Genomic DNA, 23,000 nt, shown 5'->3' on the forward strand with positions numbered 1-23,000 from the left:
TATTTCGCCACGCTGTATAGAACCCACATGCGCGGAATGCGTGGGTTGTTGACGTTCTGCCTCTTAGCCGACAGAGGAGGTGGTGGCAGCAGAGCTGAATCGACGCGACTCGGGCTGTTGTTAACACGTCGTGCCTCTCTTGCTTCTGGATCACCGCAGGCTATCTGAGATGACTCGGTGCATTGGCAACATGCCATTGTCTGTTTCTCCTTAAAAAAATAAAAAATAAAAAAAAAGTACAAGCAACGCTAGCGTAATACCGAGGCTATGTAGTTGCACCCCTGTTTGATTCTTGTTTCAAGGGACCTTTAGTCTATGGCACGGTTCAGTAATCTGTGAGAATGCTGAGCAAATAGTCGCGACCCGGTGCCTCTGTTGGTACCGTGTGATCCCCGCCGTCAAAAGTTCTCTGATCTTTTCAGTATTCAAACTCCCTTGGGTGTTTGGTTAATAATATTGGTACAGCTGAGTGCTTTGGTGTTTTGTGTTGTTCGTTGTTCGTCAGCAGAGGGATCAGGGGCGGCCAGCAGGGACTTGTATACATCCAGCGTGATGTGGCATGCCGGTCCCAAATGGCCCCAGAGAGGAAGTGGCAATACGTTGCTTCAGCCCCTCCCCTTCAAATCTCTTATTAACACTTGGCAATTAAACATTGCTCCTCGGGGGATAGATAATAGGAAGCCCAAAGCTGATTATTTTAGGGTGAAGAGCCTCCAGGGATTGTTTGTCGCCCCCCCTCCCACCCCCCACTTCAAATCTGCAATCTAGACCGCTGCAAGTACAGCATCAGGGGGTGACTGTTGGAGTATGAAGAGGTGTTGCAGTAGGAGTGGGGAAAATTCACTAATACTGGCTGTTAACTTGTAAAATATGCACTTTCACTGTTTATCCATATGTAGGTGGGGGCACTACTTCACATGTGGAATGGTGAATTTGCAAAGCTTTAAATCTAAAGTCTCATTTGAAAAAGGCAATAGAGTGAAGAGCCACACAGCGGCTATAAAATAAATTAATGTATTTCTCAACCTCAGGGTGATGATTAAAAGATGTTTTTGGAACCCGTCTCTGCTGCTAGCTGTGACACATATGGAGTTGCTGCCTTGTAAATGTTTAGGGGCGACTGTCCAACGCCACAAAAAGGTGAAATAAACTGTGACAGTATGAATCTTATGCAACAACAATACAATAAGTGCAAGGCCAAGGTTTAAAAATACACCAGAATTCCCCTGTAAGTCATATTTCCTCCAGATTGTCAACTCAAGGACACAGCTGTCAACAAGTTAGGGAGCTCAAGTCAAAATGTGCCTCACAGTAAGAGCCTTCCTCATTAGCGGAGGCCTGACTGATGATGTTAAATCGTGTTACGTCCCCTTCTCCTCCGTGTGCCACCCAACTTTGACTGCTCAGTCAAGGACTGTTGGCATGACCAGGACAGGCTTCATGAAGTACATGCCCCGCGGGTCGGGTGAATCTTCATATCTTGCTAGCCTGACATAAACTCTTTACATCAATCAATAGTGATGTACAACACTGTATGTCAATGAAAGATGTATCAAAAATGTGATTTGGGCCTTTTGGTTTAGTTTTCCAAGTTTATACCCAAACCTTTGGACTTACTTGTGATTGAAGGTTACTTCGAGTTAAAAAATAGTTTTTGTTTTTGTTTATTTTTTTAAAATCTGGTGGTAGTTATTGGTGTGCTCTTTCATGGCTCACATACGACAAAATGTTATGGACAAGGAAAAATAGACCAGTTTAGGGAAGTAGATGTTTAAAAATGTCATTAAGTTCTTCTGGGATTTAAATTATTCATATTCGGTTTAAAGGGGGAAAAAAACAACACGTATTTGCATCTGCTGTAGAGCATCATGAGAGAGAAGAGAATTGGGCAAACATTAAAAGCCACATGAACAAAATAGCCAGAAAGAAGAGAATGGGGAAATGGGAGTTGGACCAAAGAGAAGCCATGTGGAGAGAGATCAGAATGGGGAAAAAAGATGAAACACCTTGAAGTTGCACTCGTGTAAAACTCTGCGGGATTGAGTACCCTACATCTGTCACTCCTGTTGGGGATGACGCATGCGAATCACATGCCAAATCAATTCTGCGGGGAGGTTTTGCTGCCGTGTTTTTTTTTGACAGCTTAATAGCAACAACTAATGCAGCCGCTCCTCTGAACGGTTAAGTTTTAATGAGTTAATTGATGCCGTGGCAATATAAGGTCATGGTTGACAGCTGAGTCCTATCTGAGTGAGTGAGTGAGTGAGTGAGTGAGTCAGAGTGGTGTGTGGGTGAAAGCCTGATCCTTCACGGTCCCCTCACGACTTTGTGGAGACCGGCTCCAGACTAGACTTCAGGTTTGCACTTAAGCAGAGCAGGGACATGCTGTCCATCCCTCCTTATGTTGATGCGCAAATGAAAAGTCCTGTACTTTATTCTCAGATCACGTCATGGTCTTTCACATGGAATATTTTTAAGTGTAACGCATGGGATCAGGCATTTTGCATGTGCTAAAGTTAAAAGAGAATGTGCCTCGCTCTGGTTTTAAAGTGAAATATGACAGCACAATAATCCTTTGTACTGATTAGGAGTTCAATTAAAGTATTCTAAACTGTGAGACCGCAAAATCAAATACAAACACACAAAAATAAACAAACAAATCACCAACCACGGTAATACAAATATTCAGAAAACAATAGGCTAATCAAACTTGCTTCATTACACTCATTTGCTTGGCATTAGCCTAGCTTAGTACCATGAGCTAGAGATGGTGCAGATGACATAACACACCGTAATGGCTGCAACAAGCCGCAAAGAAAGCAAAGTTGCTTCTGAATGCTTTGCTTCAATCTTAACACCTTCAGCTTCAATTGCATCGGATACCCGTGAACACGTCTCACTGGCAGGAGACTGGTGCGCATCACCGAAAGAGGTCCCTTGGGAAACTAAACCCGGGGGGAAAGGAGATCCTCATTTTATACTATATGGGGTGGGAACAAAATGGAGTTTGTGCCACATATAAATGTTCACTGACCACATTGGGCAGTGACAGAGACAGAAGCAAACTGATTTGCTTTTCATTGTCGATCCGGTTTCATCTCTTCGCATTGGTATTCCTGCTAGCTTACTTGAAATTTGACATTTCAAATACCTTGTCGGCAAAATGTTTGTTAGCTACTGCCCTGGTTACATCACGTCCCGGCAGCCTTGCTGAATCTGGACACTTGAAGATGATTGGACTTAGTCAAAGAAAGCAAGGACGCTCCATGTGGCTGTAAAATAGGGGTAAAAACGCAGAGGAGAGGGAAGGAGGGAGTTATCAGCCCATCACAGCATCAGGGGACAGACGACTTCCCCTGCTTGGAATCCTTCCATCCCTGCCAGCGGTTTCTCTGAGACGCAGCATTGATTCGTAAATATGAAAAGCCTTTTTGAGCAACACACAAAGCAACTGTTTTGAAGTACAACTGAGCTCATTACGGCATAAAAGCGACAGGACATTATCTCGCGTTTGCTCACTTCACAATGTCCTTTTATGCCGGGGGAGGGGGGAATCAAATGATATCATGCTGTGAATAGATAGCCACATTACTCGATGACAGGGCTTTCTGATTTATTTATTTTTATTAAACTTAACAAAAAGGCTTGGAAGACAAACCAGTGAAAACGACGGTCCTCAAACGTCTCGAACGTGTCCCAGAACGTGGACGCTGAATGTAGGTTACACCTGTCATCTTCACCCAGGCCTCAAACGCAGGCCAGCCGTCCACAAAGAAAGTCGTCGGCAGCTGTCGAGATGGCAGTCGCTCTCCAGCTCTGTCGTCAGCAGAGGAGGACAGCCGAGTTCCTCCTCAGTCATCGCCACATTAGTGAATGGCCAATTTTACGCCAAAGCGATTTTGTTTTTTTGTTGTTTTTTTTTTTTACCATAACCGAAAACAAACAATTAAAAAAAGCGCTGCTTGTGGCTGAAGATCACGTTGACATGACGAACCTGTAATGAAGCAGCGATCCTCTCGAGGCAAACTGCCTTTAACCCGGAATGACTTTTTTTTAAAAAGATATCTGCTGCAGAGCTGCGTAAAGTGCCAGCAAACATCATTATTTCAGAAACAACTTGATTGTCACCGCCAAGACCACAACATCATTTCTGTTCTCGCAGAGGGGGAAAAAAAAAAAAAAAAAAAAATGTGACTCACGCAAGACGGCCGTCTTTATTTAGCGAGCCGCGCTTCCAGGAGACGAGCGCTGCCGACGGTCTCCTCCGAGATCGGCAGCGACTAGGTTCTCGCTCGGCGCTCGGTATCAGAGGAGTGCACGTGGGGTCGGCGGTGTCGCTGAGCGTCGAGTCTAGTTGGCAGCACGCAAGTGGTGATCAAAGAGCACCTCTGCTGTTGCCTCATGAATGGTTAATGTTCTCTGTCTTCAGTGTTTTTTTTGTGTGTGTGTGTGTGTGTGTCTTGTATGGGTCAAGGATTTCCACCGTTTATTATTCCCCTGGGCGCTCTAATAGTTCTTTCATCTGCATCAATAAAGGCAGTGAAACTCTTCAGATTTTTCTGAAACAACTTCTATATGTAATGAGAAATCATAAAGACTTGACTGATTAAAATTCTTAATTACTGTATGTGCTCATGTTTGGCCCCTCCCCCAGCATCCCTTCTAGACAGAAACAAATACATGTGTGTTCATTGTCCTCCTGTCACTCTTTTCTTTCATCTGTGTTCGTCTTGTTTTTTTTTTTCACCCCGTCGCTACTTAAAAGGCATGATTTGAATTTGTAATCACGTCGAACCGTCGCCTCAAAACGCTCCTGTGCAACCTGAACCAATATTCGATGCTGGGTTTGGTGTTTGGATGTGAATTCTTTCGGAGCTTGGAGGAAGGAATCTTAATTTAGTATCAAACCCCTCTGATATTCCGACGCTCAATTGTCTCTAAATTCAATTCAGCAGCATCCAGTTGGATAGAATAGGTTTCAGTTGCAAATCCAGATTAGGCACAATGATTAGTGCTTTTAGGGCTCTGGTGAATTGTCGGCATGACTAAAGCACTTCTCAGCAGCGACGGGGCCTCTCCCAATTTTTCTTTATCTTTGGACAAATGGTATTTTAGTCAGAGAAATAATGATAATAATGGGTTTGAGGGAGTGCAGCAATGAAGTGATCAGAAAAATGATGGTTTAATGTAAGTCAAATTAGCTGGAGACAAGACAAGAGCAGAAAGTATAACGGGTTACATGGAGTTGCAGCACTAATTACAAAGCAAAAAGGTCATTGGTCTTTTTCCAGAGTCGGGAAGGTTCACGCGGAGTTTAGATATTTCTCCAGTGCCTGTGTTTTAAAGTGTCAGTACATTCTTTGTCTACCCGTGGGTGGATGGATAAAAGTTCCACAAAATGTACTTCTGTATTAATATACTCATTATTTTGTCTTTTAAATGATTTTTGAATCAATTTTATGATTCATGTCATAACACTACATCTGGTACCAACCAACCACGTTGGCTCACTTAAATCCCCCTTGTTCCCCATTCTGATACTTGCTTTGAACTTCAGAAAATTGTAGCAGAGGCATGCATTGAGTTGATGTGCTATTTCTCTTAACAAGAATTTGAACACTGAACAAAAAGTGGCTGGGGAGCCAGTGAGTCCCTTAGGACCTTCCGAAAGAGGTATACATAAACTTACCACAACCTGCAAGAGCATGACTGGGTTGTTTATGTCTCTGTTTGGCTGTGATTCTGACCTCTTGTGCTCGCTCTCCCTGTGGCTGTGTAGTTTCGCTTGCAGCACAGTGGCCTTTCGCTAACCCGACTGTTGTGCCCGTCTTTGTGTCCCCACAGTACAAACAGGTGGAGCAGTACATGTCTTTTCACAAGCTGCCGGCAGATATGAGGCAGAGGATCCACGACTACTACGAGCACCGCTACCAGGGCAAGATGTTTGACGAGGAGAGCATCCTGGGAGAGTTAAACGAGCCGCTGCGAGAGGTAAGGCGGCTCTGACAGTTTGGGGATCGGAACCTTCTGAGGCTTCTCCTCTGATTGTGTATGAAGGGATCGTTCTCCCAACACTGAAATTCCAATGAGCGCCTCTGGTGGTCATGTACACCCCAAAAAAATAATAACAATAAAAACCAAAGACAATGTCTTCCTTCGGCTGGTTTTATCCAGGATTCCATAAGACTCGGCAGTCCACCATAAGGCGAGTGGAAATATTTTCATCCAGCAAACTCCAGAAGGGATACAGGATGAGAAATGTCACCAGACACCATGTTGACAAAGTGGCGAAGTTGCAATTTTGGGTCAACTATCCCTTGACCCAAAATTGCATAGGCCATATGTGAAACTCCTTATTATAGTTGGTGCTTCCTTTGTTAGCAAATTTATCTCCTGGATGTCTCCAGTTTTCCTGTTGTTTCCAAGTTAGTTTTAAGAAAAAAAAAAAAGAAAAAAAAATCCCCACAGTTGACAATTTTCCCTCCAATGTTCCTCTCGCCTAAAATTGCTACAGTCATTTCTTTTTTTTTCCCCACGGAGTTGCCAATGTCGTTTTTGTGCGCTTTCTCTTTGTGCTCTGGCAGGAAATCATCAACTTTAATTGCAGAAAGCTGGTGGCGTCGATGCCCCTGTTCGCCAACGCCGACCCCAACTTTGTCACCTCCATGCTCACCAAGCTGAAGTTCGAAGTCTTTCAGCCGGGGGATTATATCATCAGGGAGGGCACCATTGGCAAAAAGATGTACTTCATACAGCACGGGGTCGTCAGTGTCTTAACCAAAGGCAACAAAGAGACCAAGCTCTCCGACGGGTCCTACTTCGGAGGTAAGGCGAGCTCGTGTAGGCCATGATCTCAGGCTTAAAGGTCACACGCAGCGTAAGAGTCTGCTCTATTTTAATATTAATAATGCTGTCCTTTAGCACCTCGAGAGGCTGCCCTGGATTTTAAATTCAGATTTTTTTTTCTTCCTTTTGGGCTAGGAGATGCAATAGCATTTGAATAATGCTATTCAGGTTCAGATATTAGCGTGTCATGAGCATGAAGTAGTGCATAGCTTGTCCCTTTGCTTGAAAAAAAAATCTACCTTATGGTTTATGCAGGAACCCCCCCCCCGCCCCCTCTCACTCCCAAAACCCCCCTACACACATACACAACCCACCTCCCACCCTCCCAAATCCATAATTCCATCTTGTACATAGTCAAAAATCTCGGACGGAACCGGATAAAGAAAACAGAGCTCACTTGCCTTGCAAAGTCTGGTAAATGGCACGGAAAGGTCAGCGGGGGTCAGACGGGGTGGAATTGCACCCTCCTTATAATCCGGGGTGGCTGTGACACATGTGTGGAGGGGCTGGTGGTGGGAGGTGTCGGGGGGTGCGGCAGGAGTAATGCTGCCATACTGCCCTCACCAAATACCAATTAATTCGGCCGGTGACAGCGTATCGTTTGGACTACGCCGTTAAGTAATGAGAAACGGTGGCGGAACGTTTAACAGCACATGACCTGCCAGTGGAAGTTTAATTACACTTTGCCTCCTCCAGTTCGTCTCCGACTCCTCGTGCCCTCCCTCCACCGACGGGCTCTGGAGAAATAATGAGATGGTAGCGGGCAATCTATCCCCACACATGCCAAACTAATCAACATTTTTGAAACAACATGGTCCCCTTTTGCCTCTCCTTCTCTCTCCCTCTCCCTCTTTCTCTCTCATGATGTCGTCCCAAAAAAATAAAATAATGCTCCTCCATAGCCCCCCTCAGCATGGTTCCTGTGTTTGAGAGCAGATGTTGAGCTAAGTTTATTTACGTTTTTATTCAGTTAAGAATTGTTGGTTTAGTCATGGTTACTCTAGTCTTTATCCTAAAATCTATAGTTTATTATTATCATTATTATTATTATTATTATTATTATTATTATAATTGTTATTATTATTATCATTATCTCAAGATGTCTGACCTAGCAATTCTTCAAGTGGAGTAGTGAGGTAATCCTGAGCCCAATCTCAGTTCCAGTGTGTTTCCAAACACAAGCACAATTCAACAATACTTGAATATACGGGCGGAACACGAGGGTCGCCCTTCTGATGGAACTGATGTATTCTGACTTCCTGCCGTGTGTGTGCGTGCATGTGCGCGCGTGTGCGTGTGTGTGTGTGTGTGTGTGTGTGTGTGTGTGAGCCACCACCGAGTGGTGAGTTCTCTTTTTCCTTGTCACCCTCGCACTCATAGTCTGTGAACTGCTCGCCACCGCCGCCGTCTCGGCCCCCCCGCAACTCTTTAATTCATCGCTGGCCTCTGCATTATTTACAACCATTATGAGCTCGACGGTCCGCTCCGGTTTGTTAGCCGCGGATTAGCCGGCGCTGGAGAGCCCAATGTCCAAAGTGGACGTGACATGTCCTGGATGGGGGTGTCGGCCGGCGGGCGAGGGGGGGAAATGTGATGTGACTGCTGCGCTAATGCCGGGGGGACGCGGCCGCTCGCTGCCAAGACTCGGCCTCCTCCGAACCCCACCCCCTTCCCCACTCCCGCCGCCTGCACTTCGCTTGTCCTCCTCTTAAGGTCCTTACACACACGCCGCGAATAAACAACGTGAAAGTGCATATTTTTCGCCGGTGAATGTTTCCAGTACACACCTAGCGCGAGACGAATATGCGTCTAAAATTCGCTAAGCAAATAAAGTTTGGCACTCTTTCTTTCGCGCCGAAGGAGAAACAATGGAGTCAACTACATCCTCAAGTGATGATGTCCTGGTGATGGTTGAATTAAAAACTAAAAAGAATAAAAGTCTTTGGCTACACCCAATATTGTTTTTGAGAGGAAATGGGGGAGTTCAACACAGCGATCCAGGGGCTCAGATTTTACCCAGGGAAATTCCGCCAGTACTCTAGAATGTCCGTCAAGACAATTTGAAGGATTGCACCATCAACTGGCTCCACGTTTGCAGAGACTAGGTCGATGTAGATGTGATCGACATGCCAACATCATTTTGATTGGTCAGCTGTCTAGCCAATTGCCTTTTCAAAAAATAACAGCCGTTTTTTTTGCTCCGTATAAATCTGGTGCCAGTGTGGAAGGTTGCATGGACTTCAAGAGGTTTCAAAAAAAAAAAAAAAAAGCCAATAATTTGCCTGGCAAATTTGCTCCCGGTGTGTAAGGACCATTACAGTTAGCCGTTGAAACGCTTGGCCCAGCAGCGCCTCCACTGCCCCCTGGTACAGAGCAGGTTATTGTTCTGTTGCAGCCTGTTTCTTTTTTTTTTTGACTCAAGCCCCGCTTCAAGTGGAACTCGGCCACCTCGCAGTGTCGCTCGGAGGTGCTCATCAAAAGCCAACTTTGATTGCGGCCGTCCGTCCCCCGTCCGCCTCCCGAGGCACCTCACTTTGCCTGTGAAGTGAGTGACCTGCAGCCGCTCTGCAGGTGGCAGCAGGAAAATGAAAAGAGGCAAGTGGTGAATGGGTAGAATCTGAGTTCGTTCCTGTGTTGCACTAGTGCAGTGGTTCCCGGTGCAGTGGTTTATGCAGTGGTTTCCCCAGGTAAAGCCTGCATCCTTGGAGGCCAGAGCGGGAGTATTACCGTCCACTTTGTTGGGTCACGCAGGTGGGGCCGCTGCCGACGGAACAGCTGTGTTTCGAGTCAATTCAAGTCACATCAAAAGCGCCGTTGCCGTCCCACAGAATGCAGCACTGTGACTGGGGTGAGCAGCGATGGTGAACTCAGTTCACCTGCATCGCTTAAAGGGCCAGCGTCAAACATTTCATAGGGTTTGGATTGGCAGAAAAAATTAAAAATAAAAGAATCGAATGTCTGCCTAAATATCCAAGAATGTGGACATTAATTTTCTTGACCCAAGTTTTGGGAAAACATACTCTTTACAACTTCTTCTACAACATAACATTGTCAACATATTAATGGGTTAATATGTCTAACCAATCCTGCTGGTGAAGTTTAGACCGCTTGGCCATAAACAGTTTATTTAGGTGGGGTCCGGGCAGGTGTGATTAGAAAGCATGTTTGACAAAGCCAAAGCCATTCGTAGTAAATACAATCAAAGGTTCTCCAGCATCCTCCGCACCACACCACAGAACCAATGGACATCCTCCACCTGTGTGAACCCTGGCCAAAATGGGGGGGGTGTTTATGCAGTGATGCTAATGCTGTCAAGGAGAACGCAGTGCATGTCGCGGAGAATCAGATAGCCCAAAGTAGAAGTTTTCTGGCTTTTGGAGGGGGGGGGGGGGGGAGAGAGACTTTGCATCCTGCTGTCGGAGCTGACAGCAGGATGCAGAGGCCAGGTGAGCTTTGCCAGACCGGACTGCAGGACACAGATACCATGACAGGAGCCGTAGCAGTCCTGCTCGTGTTCATTAATTCAGATGCACGCGCACTCGCAAGAAGGGCGGGAAAAATCAGGCGCACCTTCCGGAATCGCATGCAGATGTATGGAGACTGAGGCTAAAACTCAGCCAAAGGCCAAAATTAGCATTTCCTTGGATCCTTGCAGAGGAGAGGAGATTTGCTGGTATAGTGCTCAGTGTATGACAGCCTGCATAGTAAACAGAGGGCACGTTACTTTTTTCCGGCTGTTTTTCACCCATAGAAGGCTAAATAAAGCCATGTCAAACCCCAGTCTTACATATCGCTTGTTGTGTACTTTATTCGGTGCATCGTTTCATTTTCAAGCATTTCAAAGGAATAAACAGACTTGTTACTGTGATTAACTGAAGCTGGCTTTTACGGTGATTCATCTCTTAGCAATTTAACACTTGTAATACCTTGCTAAATGTGTTAGCTGGGACCTTTTCATTAGCACTGCAAAACCTGCTGTTCCCTGTCTTTTCCTCATTCTCTTTTTCTGCTTGTGAAGGAGTGAATGAGAAAAACATCTTTTGCTGCCATCAAATAATTACAGTTTAATTTTTGATGCTTGCCTCTTGCAAACCGGGAGCATTTTACAGTTCGTTTAAGGTCTGTCATCTTTTCTACAGCAGCGTTGTATTACAGACCAGGCCAGAATTTAATAGCAGCATCTCTTAACCAAGTTTTTTTTGTATGACAGGGTACAAAATTTAACAACGCGCAGCTGTAAAAACCAGTTTCTCTGCAGCCTCGCGTGGCTTCCTGTTGATTGGCTGAGTCACGGCGGGCAGCAGCTGGTTTCTGTTTTTTCGCGGCAGCCCAGTGAGATCAGAACTGTCCCACGGTGTCTAAGATTGAGTTCAAGCCCTTAAAGCGCCGCAGCCTGAATACCTGATACCAAATCAGGCATTTTGCTGAGAAACCCCCTGTCCTGCATGTTCAAAATGGCTGGCACTGATCAGCTCCAGCACACTTGATTTAAATGATCATCTCATCATCCGGCCGCTAAACCAGTCTGTCATTCAAAACGGGGGGGCGACCCTGGCAACAGGGCTGAGAGACACGTGATAGCAAAGAACTTGCACATAGTGAGCTTACTACTTAATGTGACACATGTCTGCTCACTGTCTTTGAATTTGTCACCTTATTACAGACATGTTAAAAAAAAAAAAAAAAAAAATCTCCCTCTCTCTCTGTGGAGCTTCATCACATCAATGACTTTCATGGCAAAGACTTGCATTCAATACCTGAGTGATTACCTCTGATTGTGTTCAAGGTCCATTCATCTCACAGATCCTCCTGCAAATTTCATCATCTTTTTTTTCAATTTCCTTTGAGCTACTTTCGTGCCATTTGATGGTGAGATTTAGAAATGAATTTGGTTACTGCTTGAACAATGGTTAACGTGTGTTAGATTATTGTTCTCAACACTAAATTGAGTTTTATCCTTCGTTTTAATCATCCTTTTTTCCCCCCCAGTAGTTTAACTTAACTGAAATCAAATCCAGCAGGCTTTGGCAGATTAGATGGATGATCACTATTTGTGATGCAAGGAAAGTGGTCTAGTTGAATTAGCAGGTCAACTCAAGTTAATATCTGCAAGCATCTAGCTAGCGATCACACTCCAGAAAGAAGTTGTCTTAGTTGATTATGTTGTTAATGTTGTTTTGGGCTTATTTTACACATATACAGGTAAATTTCCTCATTCTTTTTTCATGGAAATTACAACAAATTAAAGATTAAAAAAAAAAAATGTCAAAGACCAGGTTGTGAACACATGACAGACTGGGCAGTTTTTTGGGATTGTTTTTACACTGCTGGTGTCTAAATAGCAAGGAACCTCAGTGAGAATAGTATTGCAGTCAGTAAGAGCACAGATTCCATGTGCTATACATTATTTAGCATCTTTTTGTCTTTTGTTTTGCTGTGCATCAATATTATTTTATTTTGTGTGAGATAAGTACCTGTCCTCTTAACTGTGGGTATAGGGCTCAGGGTTACCCAACCTCAACATGGGAAACCACAGCCAAGCAGAGCAGCAGATATAGGCAGGTGAAAACAACATCACCTGAGTTGACTCGTAGTTATATAAGCACTCGTTACTCCTTGCTGTGTTAGGTTCGGCGGGTATTTTGAGGCTGTGAAAGAAGAATTGGACCACATCAGTTGTCGGTAACCATCCAACCAAGTCACGTCTTTGCCTCTTGACAAGTCTTGACAGTCTTGCCATATGTCCTATATGTGCACTTTGTCTGATTTTGCACTGAAAACCTCAGAGCGACAGCCAAATATTTTTGCTCCGTGCAACTCCGAGCTGCTGATTCCCTCTTGTCCCTCGTACATGTGTTCACACACTAGCATGCCTTCAACTTGCCACTATGAGAGCCCCTCTGAGAGACTCGAGGGAAGCATCTTTTACCCGTAAAAGCTCAGGACACGTGGGCTGCAGCATCCAACATTAGCCCAGTCATGTGTTCCTGAGCAAGGTCACAGAGCGTGACATCGCCAGCCCACCCTGCATTCCATCTTAATTGACATCATTCAGTTTTGATGAATTATTTGTCAATTAAAGGCTTAATGTGTAACTTTTTTTCAAGATTTTTATTTATTTTATTTTTTTTGCGGGGGCATTTAAGTCACTAAAACACGTGTTTTCATTTACTATTAAGGATTTATGTTCACCTAATGAGTGGGTCCAATATTAAGGAATCAGCCATATTTGCTCCATCACATTTCTGCAGTCAACCACAAATAATGATATTTATTTGCTTAATTGCTTATCATCTCATTATTAATGTCAATGATAAAGAAATGAGGGAGTATGCATGTGGCAATTGGTTAGAATCAAAGACACATTTACCTTCCAGGAAGTACGTTGACTGAGTCTGTTTGAAGGATTTTATGCAGGATATTTGTAGGAGACTAATAATAATACATATACATATATACATTTGTCTTTTTGGCACTTTGGTGCCATTGCTTTGAGTCTCTGGGCTGCACCAATGCAGAGGTAGTGCAGATGAGGCGAGAGAGCTCACTGTGGCTCGTGGCCTCATCCCCAGCAGTATTGGCTTCATCCAGAAAGCCACCAGACAAGAGGATTTAATACCGAGCTGCGGTGCTCCTCTTCAGAGGGGATTACTAGAGCGCTGCTGCAGGAAATAGACCCCCAGCACATCCAGAGCCAGGGCCGCCCCGTCCCGTGCACTTTCACAGTGGACAAACACAAGGACGCAACCTTTTTAGTGCCTTAGTGCTTCATTGTTTGCTCACGACGCTCTCTTTGGCGCACATACATTGGCGCGGAAAAAACAGCAGCACGCTATAGACGAGGCTATTATTATGCCTCGTATAGAGCCCATATTACTCACTCACTGTACCGTCCAACCGTGCACCCTCCCATTATCTGGATTTTGATCCCCTGCTACGAACCCTTGTGCACAATAACGACCATTTCACACCCAACGACCGGAAAAACAGAAAAGTCCTGTGTAGTCAGACGCACACAAATATGCTCACTGCGTGCTGTTTGACTGTACTCGGTAGATGATTGGTGGCTTTGGTGTGTGGGTGTGCATGTACATGTTTCTAACTGCAAAGATGGAAAGTACAAGCAAAAAAAAAATGATTGTGAGCTTTTGGCATCGCCAAAAACCACCATCAACACAAGTAGGCCGCACAGTAACGCACGGAAAGTGCACCGTATGGGCTTATCTGTCAGTGCTGAGGTATGATGCAATGACCTAAGTGCAGGACAGTCATCTACACGCACTCAACAGAGTGTGGAGAAAAAACCAGGACATGGCTACTCGACATGAATAACAAACTAGTTCTGAAAGGCAGGCATAGACCGAGGCTTCACTCATCCATGGCCATACTGGTAAGAAATGTTTGCAGTTTTTGGCTTGAGGATCAAAACGACTTTATCTTGTGTGAATCAGAGATGGTATTATGCATACTATGGTCTTAATATGTGGTTACTTAATATGAGGTTACATTTGTACGTCTGTTGCCAAACTTATTGTGTGTTCATTTGCCATCTGTAGTGAATCATCAACAACTAGGACGTTACAATTCACAAATTGCCTCTAGTCCAGTTTGAACTTATATCATCGCTGTTGTTTTGTCTGGGCCCCCTGTGCCTTTGTCATATTTATAGTATAGTACAGTATAGTGTCAGCATGAGCGGTGCAACAGGGGCAGTGCTGTCAAGCAATTTAATGTTGCAACAAACAGCAATGTCCCACTGAAAGCATGTTGTGCCATCTGCCTGCTCACTGTTGGTAAAATATGTGCCTCCTTTAATGAAGCCTCTGGAATCTTATATTTCATATGTTGCTGGCAACATTTTACAGTCTTTTAAAAGTGGATTTAGGTTTTATCACAGCATCGTCACATACTAAACTGTCCAACACCAAAGACTGGATATCTGATCTTGCTTCGGCATCTGCTTGACACAAACATTAGCTAAACAATTTTTTTTTTATTATTATTGTAAAAATAAATCCATTTAACATTGTTACGCTGTACATTGTAACAATGTAAAGTTTATGTGACTATCCTCTGCATTTACATACACTCTTAAATGTCACACTATGAATACAATTATTAAAATATATGGAGTATTATTATATGGATGGCCCCACATAAAGATTTCACATTTACGCTGAGATAAACTGAGTTTGGATTGTGAAGGTGGCGAGGGACCTTATTATTGTTGTGCATTTAGAAAAATAGTTTCGACCAAAGAGTGATAGGAAACGTGTCTATGGAATATATATAATGGTTATTTTTACAACGCTCTGCTGCTGCCTTGCTCTCATGAATAAAACACCAGCATGTACACAAATATACTACATTCATACGCACACATGCATACGACACAAAATTTGCAAATGACTCGTGGGGACCTGACTTTAAGTCTTAGGTCTTTCTTTTGAGGATGCTTACACACAGGTAAGACTGCTACATAAGTTCATGCAGTTGCCCAAAAGCCTAAGTTCTCTCACAGTCATTTTGCACTTTTCACGTCAAGCAATAATCTTAAATGTATAGAAACATACACACACACAATCACATTTACATCTTAAACAAAGAGATAGACCATGCACTGGCTAACGTCATCATGTGGCTTTTTAGCAGATCTAGTAGCATGAACGATACACAGTGCAAGTTTCCCATATGCACAGCATATTTAAATTTTTCATTACCCCTGATAGTTCAGCACACACATTCAGGCTATGGCAGAGGTCTGCTGCTCTGCAGCCGTTCCAGATATTTATTCTTCTCTTCTAAGGCCTAAAAACGTCTCTCATGTAAAAACAGCATTAGGCTTTCCTTCAGCAGTTGGCAGAGAAGTCCAACCGTTATACCGAAGCATTTGCTTAGAATGTTTATCATCTCCAAACGTCTTTTTTTCTAGCTTCTTGTGGGAAACACCTCAATGCTCAAAGACATGATTCTGTTCATAGACAATATGTAACACACATTTTTAAAAGGAAGCATATTAGTTTATTCAAGGAGATATTGCTTTGTTTCTAAAATGTCTTCCTCTGTCACATTGAAAGAATGTTTTGAAAACACTGAGAAATGTCTGTTTCAAAATTTGTGACCATCGGCAAAACCTACAAAAAAGTGTTTCCTGTGACTTTGTCGACAATTAAAGTTACTGACCAGGTTGTTTGAGGCGGACACAAGAATCAATAAATGCATTATTGTGCATATGCAAATGTCTGTAAAATATAAAAGTCTGTGACTTAAAAATTGACTTGCTGCCTTCTCTCTTCTACTGTTCTGTTTTTCCAGAGATTTGTTTGCTTACAAGGGGGAGAAGGACAGCCAGTGTCAGAGCAGACACTTACTGCCGTCTGTACTCTCTGTCAGTGGACAACTTTAATGAGGTTCTGGAAGAGTATCCCATGATGAGACGGGCCTTTGAAACCGTTGCCCTGGACAGGCTGGACCGCATTGGTAAGAATACATAACTCACATATTTTACGTCAGCAAGCACATCACTGTTAAAACTTTTGCTGGTTTTAAATGATCACTTTCTAACTATTGCTGCTGCTCCCGGAGTGAGACAAAGAACAGAAACCCCCAAACTCTTCAAGACATTTGTGTTGTATAAAAGGTCTGAGCTTTACTTTAAAGGCATGTGCATATGAGCATGCAGATCGACACTCCAGCTTCCAGATCCCTGGGTGACTTAATCTTACACAAACAATTGATATTCTCTTCGTACCCATCATTGTTCCCAGGCTCAGTCTGAGCAGATGAAAAATTCACAATGAACGGCAGGCCCGTATCATCACTCAGCCATCAAGGCATGCTCTGTTTTATCCTCAGCTATGTTTAGAATGGAAGACAGAGAAATTGCTCAAGGGGGTCTCTCAGTAGAAAATGGCTGCTTTGAAGAGATGTGGTGGGCTGATAGTGGGGGTTTCTGTGAAATGGTCTCTGGTGTATTTCATTTCTCCTAGGTTGCTGCTCGCGAGCCAACTTCTTTCCCTTATGCAGTGTTCTACAAATTAATTACTGTCTTGATTGACTTTTTACCATCTGAGTGGAGGGTTGCAGGTGATAAGAGGTCAGATGGCGCTAGGCCTGAGCCGGATAGATACTAATCCACAATGCAACAGCTCTACTTATCCACCACCAGCCATAACCGAAAATGGAAAGATTGATCTTGGGTTAATTGGATTTGCAATCTGCTACGATTTTACAGCCTATTGTCGGCAACAAATTGAAAATGACACTTATATGAATTAACCCTGTCACTGCTCGTGCAACCATTCAGCGATGACTGATGGACTTTGTAGCCAGAGGTGAGCTCAATTCTAGAGGTTAGGTCAGCAGTTACTCTTTCTATAATTGTGATATAAAACCAACTTGTTCCTTTGACCTTGTATACAGCCTACAAAAAGTATCAAAGGGGACATTTTTGTGTTTGTTCGATTGTTTGGTTGGTGGAAAGTTGGAAGCAAAAACATCTGCAATGAAAAAAAAAAAACATTTCAAAACAAAAAGAAAAAGTATTTTTTCATATGTCTTCTCTCTGGGTCATGTGGCTAATTCTATAACTCTGTTAGCATTTTACAACAAATTGTTTAAAGGTTATAAAGTTTTAACTTGTTTTTCTATGATAGCCTCAAATAAAATGAAAATTGGAACCTAGGTGCCCTATTGATCCATAATCTTGTGGTACCCAAATGTGGTACCCAAATCTTTTATGACATGTCTATGGCTCTGTCTCATTCTTCTAATGCTTTTCTATATTTCCCACTTGTGATTTTCAGGTATATTTTTCTCTCGTTTTCCTTCCTTTAAAGCTTTTTCTTTGCCACCAACTCCATTGTTAAAAGTTGTTTTCTGAAAAATGTGGTTTCTTGAAATGTATGTGAGAATTTTCTTCAATGGTGACAAGATTTATGTCAAAGCAACATTGATCCCTTATTTTGCTTTCAACCCTCTGTATCTGTGTGTGTATTTTTACAGGCAAGAAAAATTCAATTCTACAACACAAGGTACAGCACGACCTCAGCTCTGGTGTACTCAACTACCAGGAAAATGAGATAATCCAGCAAATTGTGCAGCACGACCGAGATATGGCCCACTGTGCTCACCTCATGCAAAACGTACCACCCCGGACCCCACCCTCGCCAACTCCTGTCATCTGGGCACCCCTAATCCAGGCACCTCTCCAGGCTGCAGCTGCAACCACCTCCGTCGCCATTGCCTTGACACATCATCCCCATTTGCCGCCAACTCTTTTCAGGCCTCCTGTTTCTGTTTTGGGATCCATGAAAGACCCTTTTAGTAGATTGAAAAAGTTACAAACATTTGTACCTACATCGACAGAATCAGGCTCCACTGGAAATTCACCTTCTAGCACACCTTCTAAAGTGCGAACTGGAGTAGACATGCCGTTGTTAGCCTCTTTTCAAGCCCAACATATCACGTCAGGTAAAGGGGCAACTCGCACTGGTAAAAAGGCCTCAGGTAGTGAAGACAAGCATGGAACTAGTGGAAATGGGGTTGGATCCTGTGAAGGTGGGGCTTCCGCCTTCCCATTTGGACTGTTTTCCTCCTCTGGCTCACCATCATCTAGTTTGGCCCAACTTCATCCACAACCACGCCCTGGCACTCCACCGCTTTCACACCTCTTCCATCAAGGATCCACAGGTGGAAGTACAGGGTCGGGAATGAGTGCAGGAACAGCAGGAGCATGTGGCGCTTCAGGGTGGTCTACCGGTGTCGCAGTTGGAGACTTTGGAGAGGGAGCCACAGGAGGAGATACTTGTTGGGCTGGGGATGATTTCACAACTGGAACAACAGACTTGACTTCTGAGCTAAATAGGGAGTCAGGAGTTACTGCTGAATCAGTCAGAGAGATCTCAGGTGAATCAATGAGAGGCATATCTGAAGTGTCACTGGGTGCTGCCTGTAGTAAATTTGGTGGTGGGTTATCAAGTGGATCTAAGGGAATGGTTGACTGTGTGCCAAAAGGAGGAGCAACCAGAAGGTCGCTAAGAGGGACTACAAAAGGATCAATTGGGAGAGCATTTGGAGGATCAATGGGAGGGACCTCTGGAGAGACGTCACCAGTAACTACCACTGGAGGGTCACTAGGAAGAACTTCTGGTGGCACAGCAGGAATATTTACCAGGGTTTTGACAGTAGGGCCATCTGGAGGTACACTTGAAGGTGTATCTAGTGATCCTATGGTATTGAACCCTCTGGGATCATTATCAAGAAGTTCTATTGGATCATTAACTGGTCATTTCGGAGGGGGTTTGGCTTGTCAAGGGGCTGGGGCAACCATCAGTCATATTACTAAAACAGCAGGAGCCACACAAGGTAGTCATCCAGGAGCTTCTGCGGGATGTCCTGTCGGGGGTACTTCTGGTGGAATTACTGTTGGAGTCATTAATTCCTCGCGTTGTCAGAGTCCTATATCTTCCAGCTCATCCAACCCAATGCCTGGTCAGCTTCTTCAAATTCAACCACCTGCAAAACCTCCTCAAGTGGCTCCTTTGCAACAGTTTGCTGGGGGAGGCAGGACTACCAGCAGCTTAAACCTTCTCCATTCCCCTCCACATGGATCCCCCAGTAGAGGACAACAAAGCCAGCAGCCTGCTGAGGGCTCACCATCTTCCCTCAGCCAATTTAGCCTTGCAGGCCTCCAATCTGGAATTTTGCCTCAGCAGGTTTCCCTAGAGAGGTCGGCCCTGGCCTCCTTGGCCCAATATGGTTCAGCAAATGCCTCTCCCTGCCTTACCCCTGTAGCACCTAGTCCCACCATTCAAAGTCCAGTGGTAGGCAGGACTTTCCACTACAGTGACCTCCCCAGTGCCACAGGATCCAACAATTCTCTGCCTATGCCACAGTCAATTCTTCCTCCACAGCTACTGAGTCAACCACAGCCAACAGGGAGAGATTCCCCACTGGGACGCTTTTCAGAGGACCTGAAGCTTTTATCAAGTTCACACCCATCTTTACCCCAGGAGGTGGCCCAAGCTCTGGGACACCATACACCACGCTCCTCTGTGGAAACTGGATATTACGCTTCACCTTTTTCATCGCCGACTCTTGTACCCAAACCCTGTAGCCCTCTGCCCGGGCACATGACTCCTCCAGTCCATTTGTCCCCGGGGCACCATCAGCAGACTCAGTCCCCAGGGGCCTCGTCGTCCTCGCCTTTACAGAGAGGCTCCTCTACGTACACTTCAGATCTAGAACCTCAAGCTGTCCGCTCCAAACTTCCTTCCAATTTGTGAGGATTAATCACACCCTCCTCTGCTCCTCCAAGCTAAATCACATGCACACTATCAGCATGTGTGGCATTTTTTACTTTGTCTTCAGACTTCACTGTGTTTCACCTCTAATTTTACTGATACCTTAATTATACTGATTTAAGAGACATTTTACTGAGTAACCGTGTGCTCTAGAATTCTCCAAATTTGTTTTATGCTTTATCATTTTATTTATACACACTGTACATAGATAGAGATATATTTAAATAAGTTAATTAAGGAATTGGGAGGGTGTGAAAGAATCTCCAGATGAAGGACAGTCTTTTTATTTCTATAACTATGCCAAAATCATCTGTTGATGTTTATAGAGACAACTCAACCAATCACACAGTAATACTCTTTTCAGCAGGAACCTATGCACTAATACCTGCATGTACAAAGGCTTTTGTGTGTTTAAAAAAAAGATCTACATTTTTAACAACATGCTTCAAGACTGACTGAGGCTGACTCTTGTACCATCTCCATACAGGATCACATATTGTTGATCCTAAGTATATCTAGTAGATTGTACTTATTTATCCTCTGTAAAAACTTTTCAAACTTTATGAAAGATGGAGGAGAATATATATATATATATATATATGTATATATATATATATATATATACATATATATATGTATATATATATATATATATACATATATATGTATATATATATATATATATATATATATATATATATATATATATATATATATATATATATATATATATATATATATATATATATATATATATATATATATTTACACACACACACACACACACATTTCTTTTTTGTTGGAAACCAAAAAGGCTTTTAATGTGGGGTAATCATTCAACTCCTCTTGGCCTATCAACCCTTATTTTGTATCACTTAATCTTAATAATGCCGCTATTTCAAGCAAGGGAAAAGGGTTCAGCGAGCTACCCTCCATCTCACTATTGAGGTATGACAGCATGCGAGTGACTGCCTTTCTATCAGAGTCCTCAAACCATGTTCAAACAAGCTCACTTCGTCTTCCATACCCATGCCGCTATTGTGTGAAAAACCTTTGTCGTTTTTCCTTCCTGACTGTGCACAACTGTTAATGCATGAGTGACGTTGAGAATTAGTGTGTCTCATTCCAACAGGCAAGACTTGACCTTGAACGGATCTATGCCTTTTTTCAAACAAAACTAGGACTTCCAGTAACCACAGTTTCCCTGTTTCACCATGTAGCAAAGGAAACTGCTGAAAATCAAACATGTTCAGTCAAACAATAATAATCATAATAATAATGAAATATTTGCCCCAAATGTAGTCTAAAACAAACGCTCAGCAAATGCTGTTTATGAAAAAATGCTTGTGACAGAATCTCAAATTTCTACAAACTTGCTATATCTGATGTGATGTTAGTATTTATTTTGTCTCGACCAAAAGCTGGTGTTTTTCAGATGTTGAATATGTGAATATTGGTTGTAGCTCAATATGTGCTGTAGATGAGGTAGATGCACCAAAAGTGCATTGCCCTAGGGGTTTAATCGACTGTTCCATGAATGAAGAGGTCAGTGATTCCACTTTGAAATGTGATTTCTCTGAGCAAAGTATTTCTGCTAAAGTTTATTTGTAAAGACAGAATTTTTTTTTTGTCTGATTTACTGTGGTGTAAACTGGGAATTAAGCTCAGTTAGATAACAAAACTCTTTTCAGAATTAGTTTCTTCTGAAGTGCCGCTTGCTTTCATGCCACACATTGTTTTACAGTCTTGTACAATCAGTATGGTTCCAGGCGATAAGCAGCATACACATGAAATAAGTGTAGACTCGATTAAGTATATGAGTTCACCGCAGAGCCAATTGGTAGCCCAGAAACTACAGTACTAACTGTCGAGAAAGGTATCACTGAACTCCCAAAGGATAGGAGCCGTGATATGCTTCTGCATGACTGTCCATAGCTCATCACTAAGACAGACCTGGATTCCACCAAGACAGCTGAGTCCCTTACTCAGTCACAGCACTCAGCCACAGCAGCCTAATTTAACAAGACATGTCTGTAATCCCTTGACCCTCACAGGTTATCATGGACTCACACACAGAGGTGCACAGCGACCGTGCTCTTCCCCTCATTACAGTTCTCAGAGAGCCCCAGCTAGAGCAGTTACATGTGACATGACACCAGTCTGCGCAGATGTCTGACATGAACATGGAAATTGCACAGGCAGGAACATAAGCAATGTTCATCTATGACATTTATTTGCCTCCTGAAATGATTAGTAATGGTAAAAAAAAAAGGTATTGCATTCAGTGAAGAATTTGAGTTTTGTGTGTGTGTGTGTGTGTGTGTGTGTGTGTGTGTGTGTGTGTGTGTGTGTGTGTGTGTGTGTGTGCGTGCATGTGTGTGTGTGTGTGCGCGCGTGCGTGCATGCGTGTGCAAGGCCAGGAAGCCAAGCCTTTGAATTTAGGACCTGGAGTTGAAGATTAGTCAGGCAGCAGTGTATCCTTATCTATTTATTTATTCTTCTATTTATGTCTTCATTTATTCATGTTCGCATGTACTGGTAGTTATATATAAAGTCAACATCTTCCCGCAACATTACATACACTCCTGAAATACTGAAATTACGAACTACAAATAACAAAAGGTGTAACATTTTGCAACCAGTTACATTCAGAGGTAGTTGATTGTGAACTCCGTGTGACCCCGCCCCCCTCCCCCAACCCATCCCACTTCCCAAAATAATTAATAATTCGAAATGCGTAAGGTCAACAGGTGGGCGACAGACAAGGAAAGAGAACGCAACAAGATGTGTATCATCGCATAATCACTTTTGGATTCAATCAGTAATTACAGAAATCAATAATGAATTCAA

The 23,000-nt window shown here is 43.4% G+C and overlaps 1 protein-coding gene across 1 annotated transcript in view; it reads left to right on the forward strand.

Moving 5' to 3' along the window:
* The window catches only part of hcn4 (hyperpolarization activated cyclic nucleotide-gated potassium channel 4), a 56,263-nt gene extending 35,461 nt beyond the window's left edge, over positions 1-20,802 (forward strand). Inside the window, exons 5-8 of the mRNA XM_076051560.1 lie at positions 5,845-5,991; positions 6,585-6,825; positions 16,162-16,326; positions 17,851-20,802. Of these exons, the coding sequence (XP_075907675.1) occupies positions 5,845-5,991; positions 6,585-6,825; positions 16,162-16,326; positions 17,851-20,132 (2,835 nt within the window). The 3' untranslated portion in view covers positions 20,133-20,802. The remainder of the gene's footprint in view (positions 1-5,844; positions 5,992-6,584; positions 6,826-16,161; positions 16,327-17,850) is intronic.
* The last annotated feature ends 2,198 nt before the right edge of the window (positions 20,803-23,000 follow it).

The sequence above is a fragment of the Nelusetta ayraudi genome, unplaced genomic scaffold, assembly GCF_046127955.1.
Source record: "Nelusetta ayraudi isolate G7.1 ecotype Tasmania unplaced genomic scaffold, CSIRO-AGI_Nayr_v1 ptg000005l, whole genome shotgun sequence".
Lineage (NCBI taxonomy): Eukaryota > Metazoa > Chordata > Actinopteri > Tetraodontiformes > Monacanthidae > Nelusetta > Nelusetta ayraudi.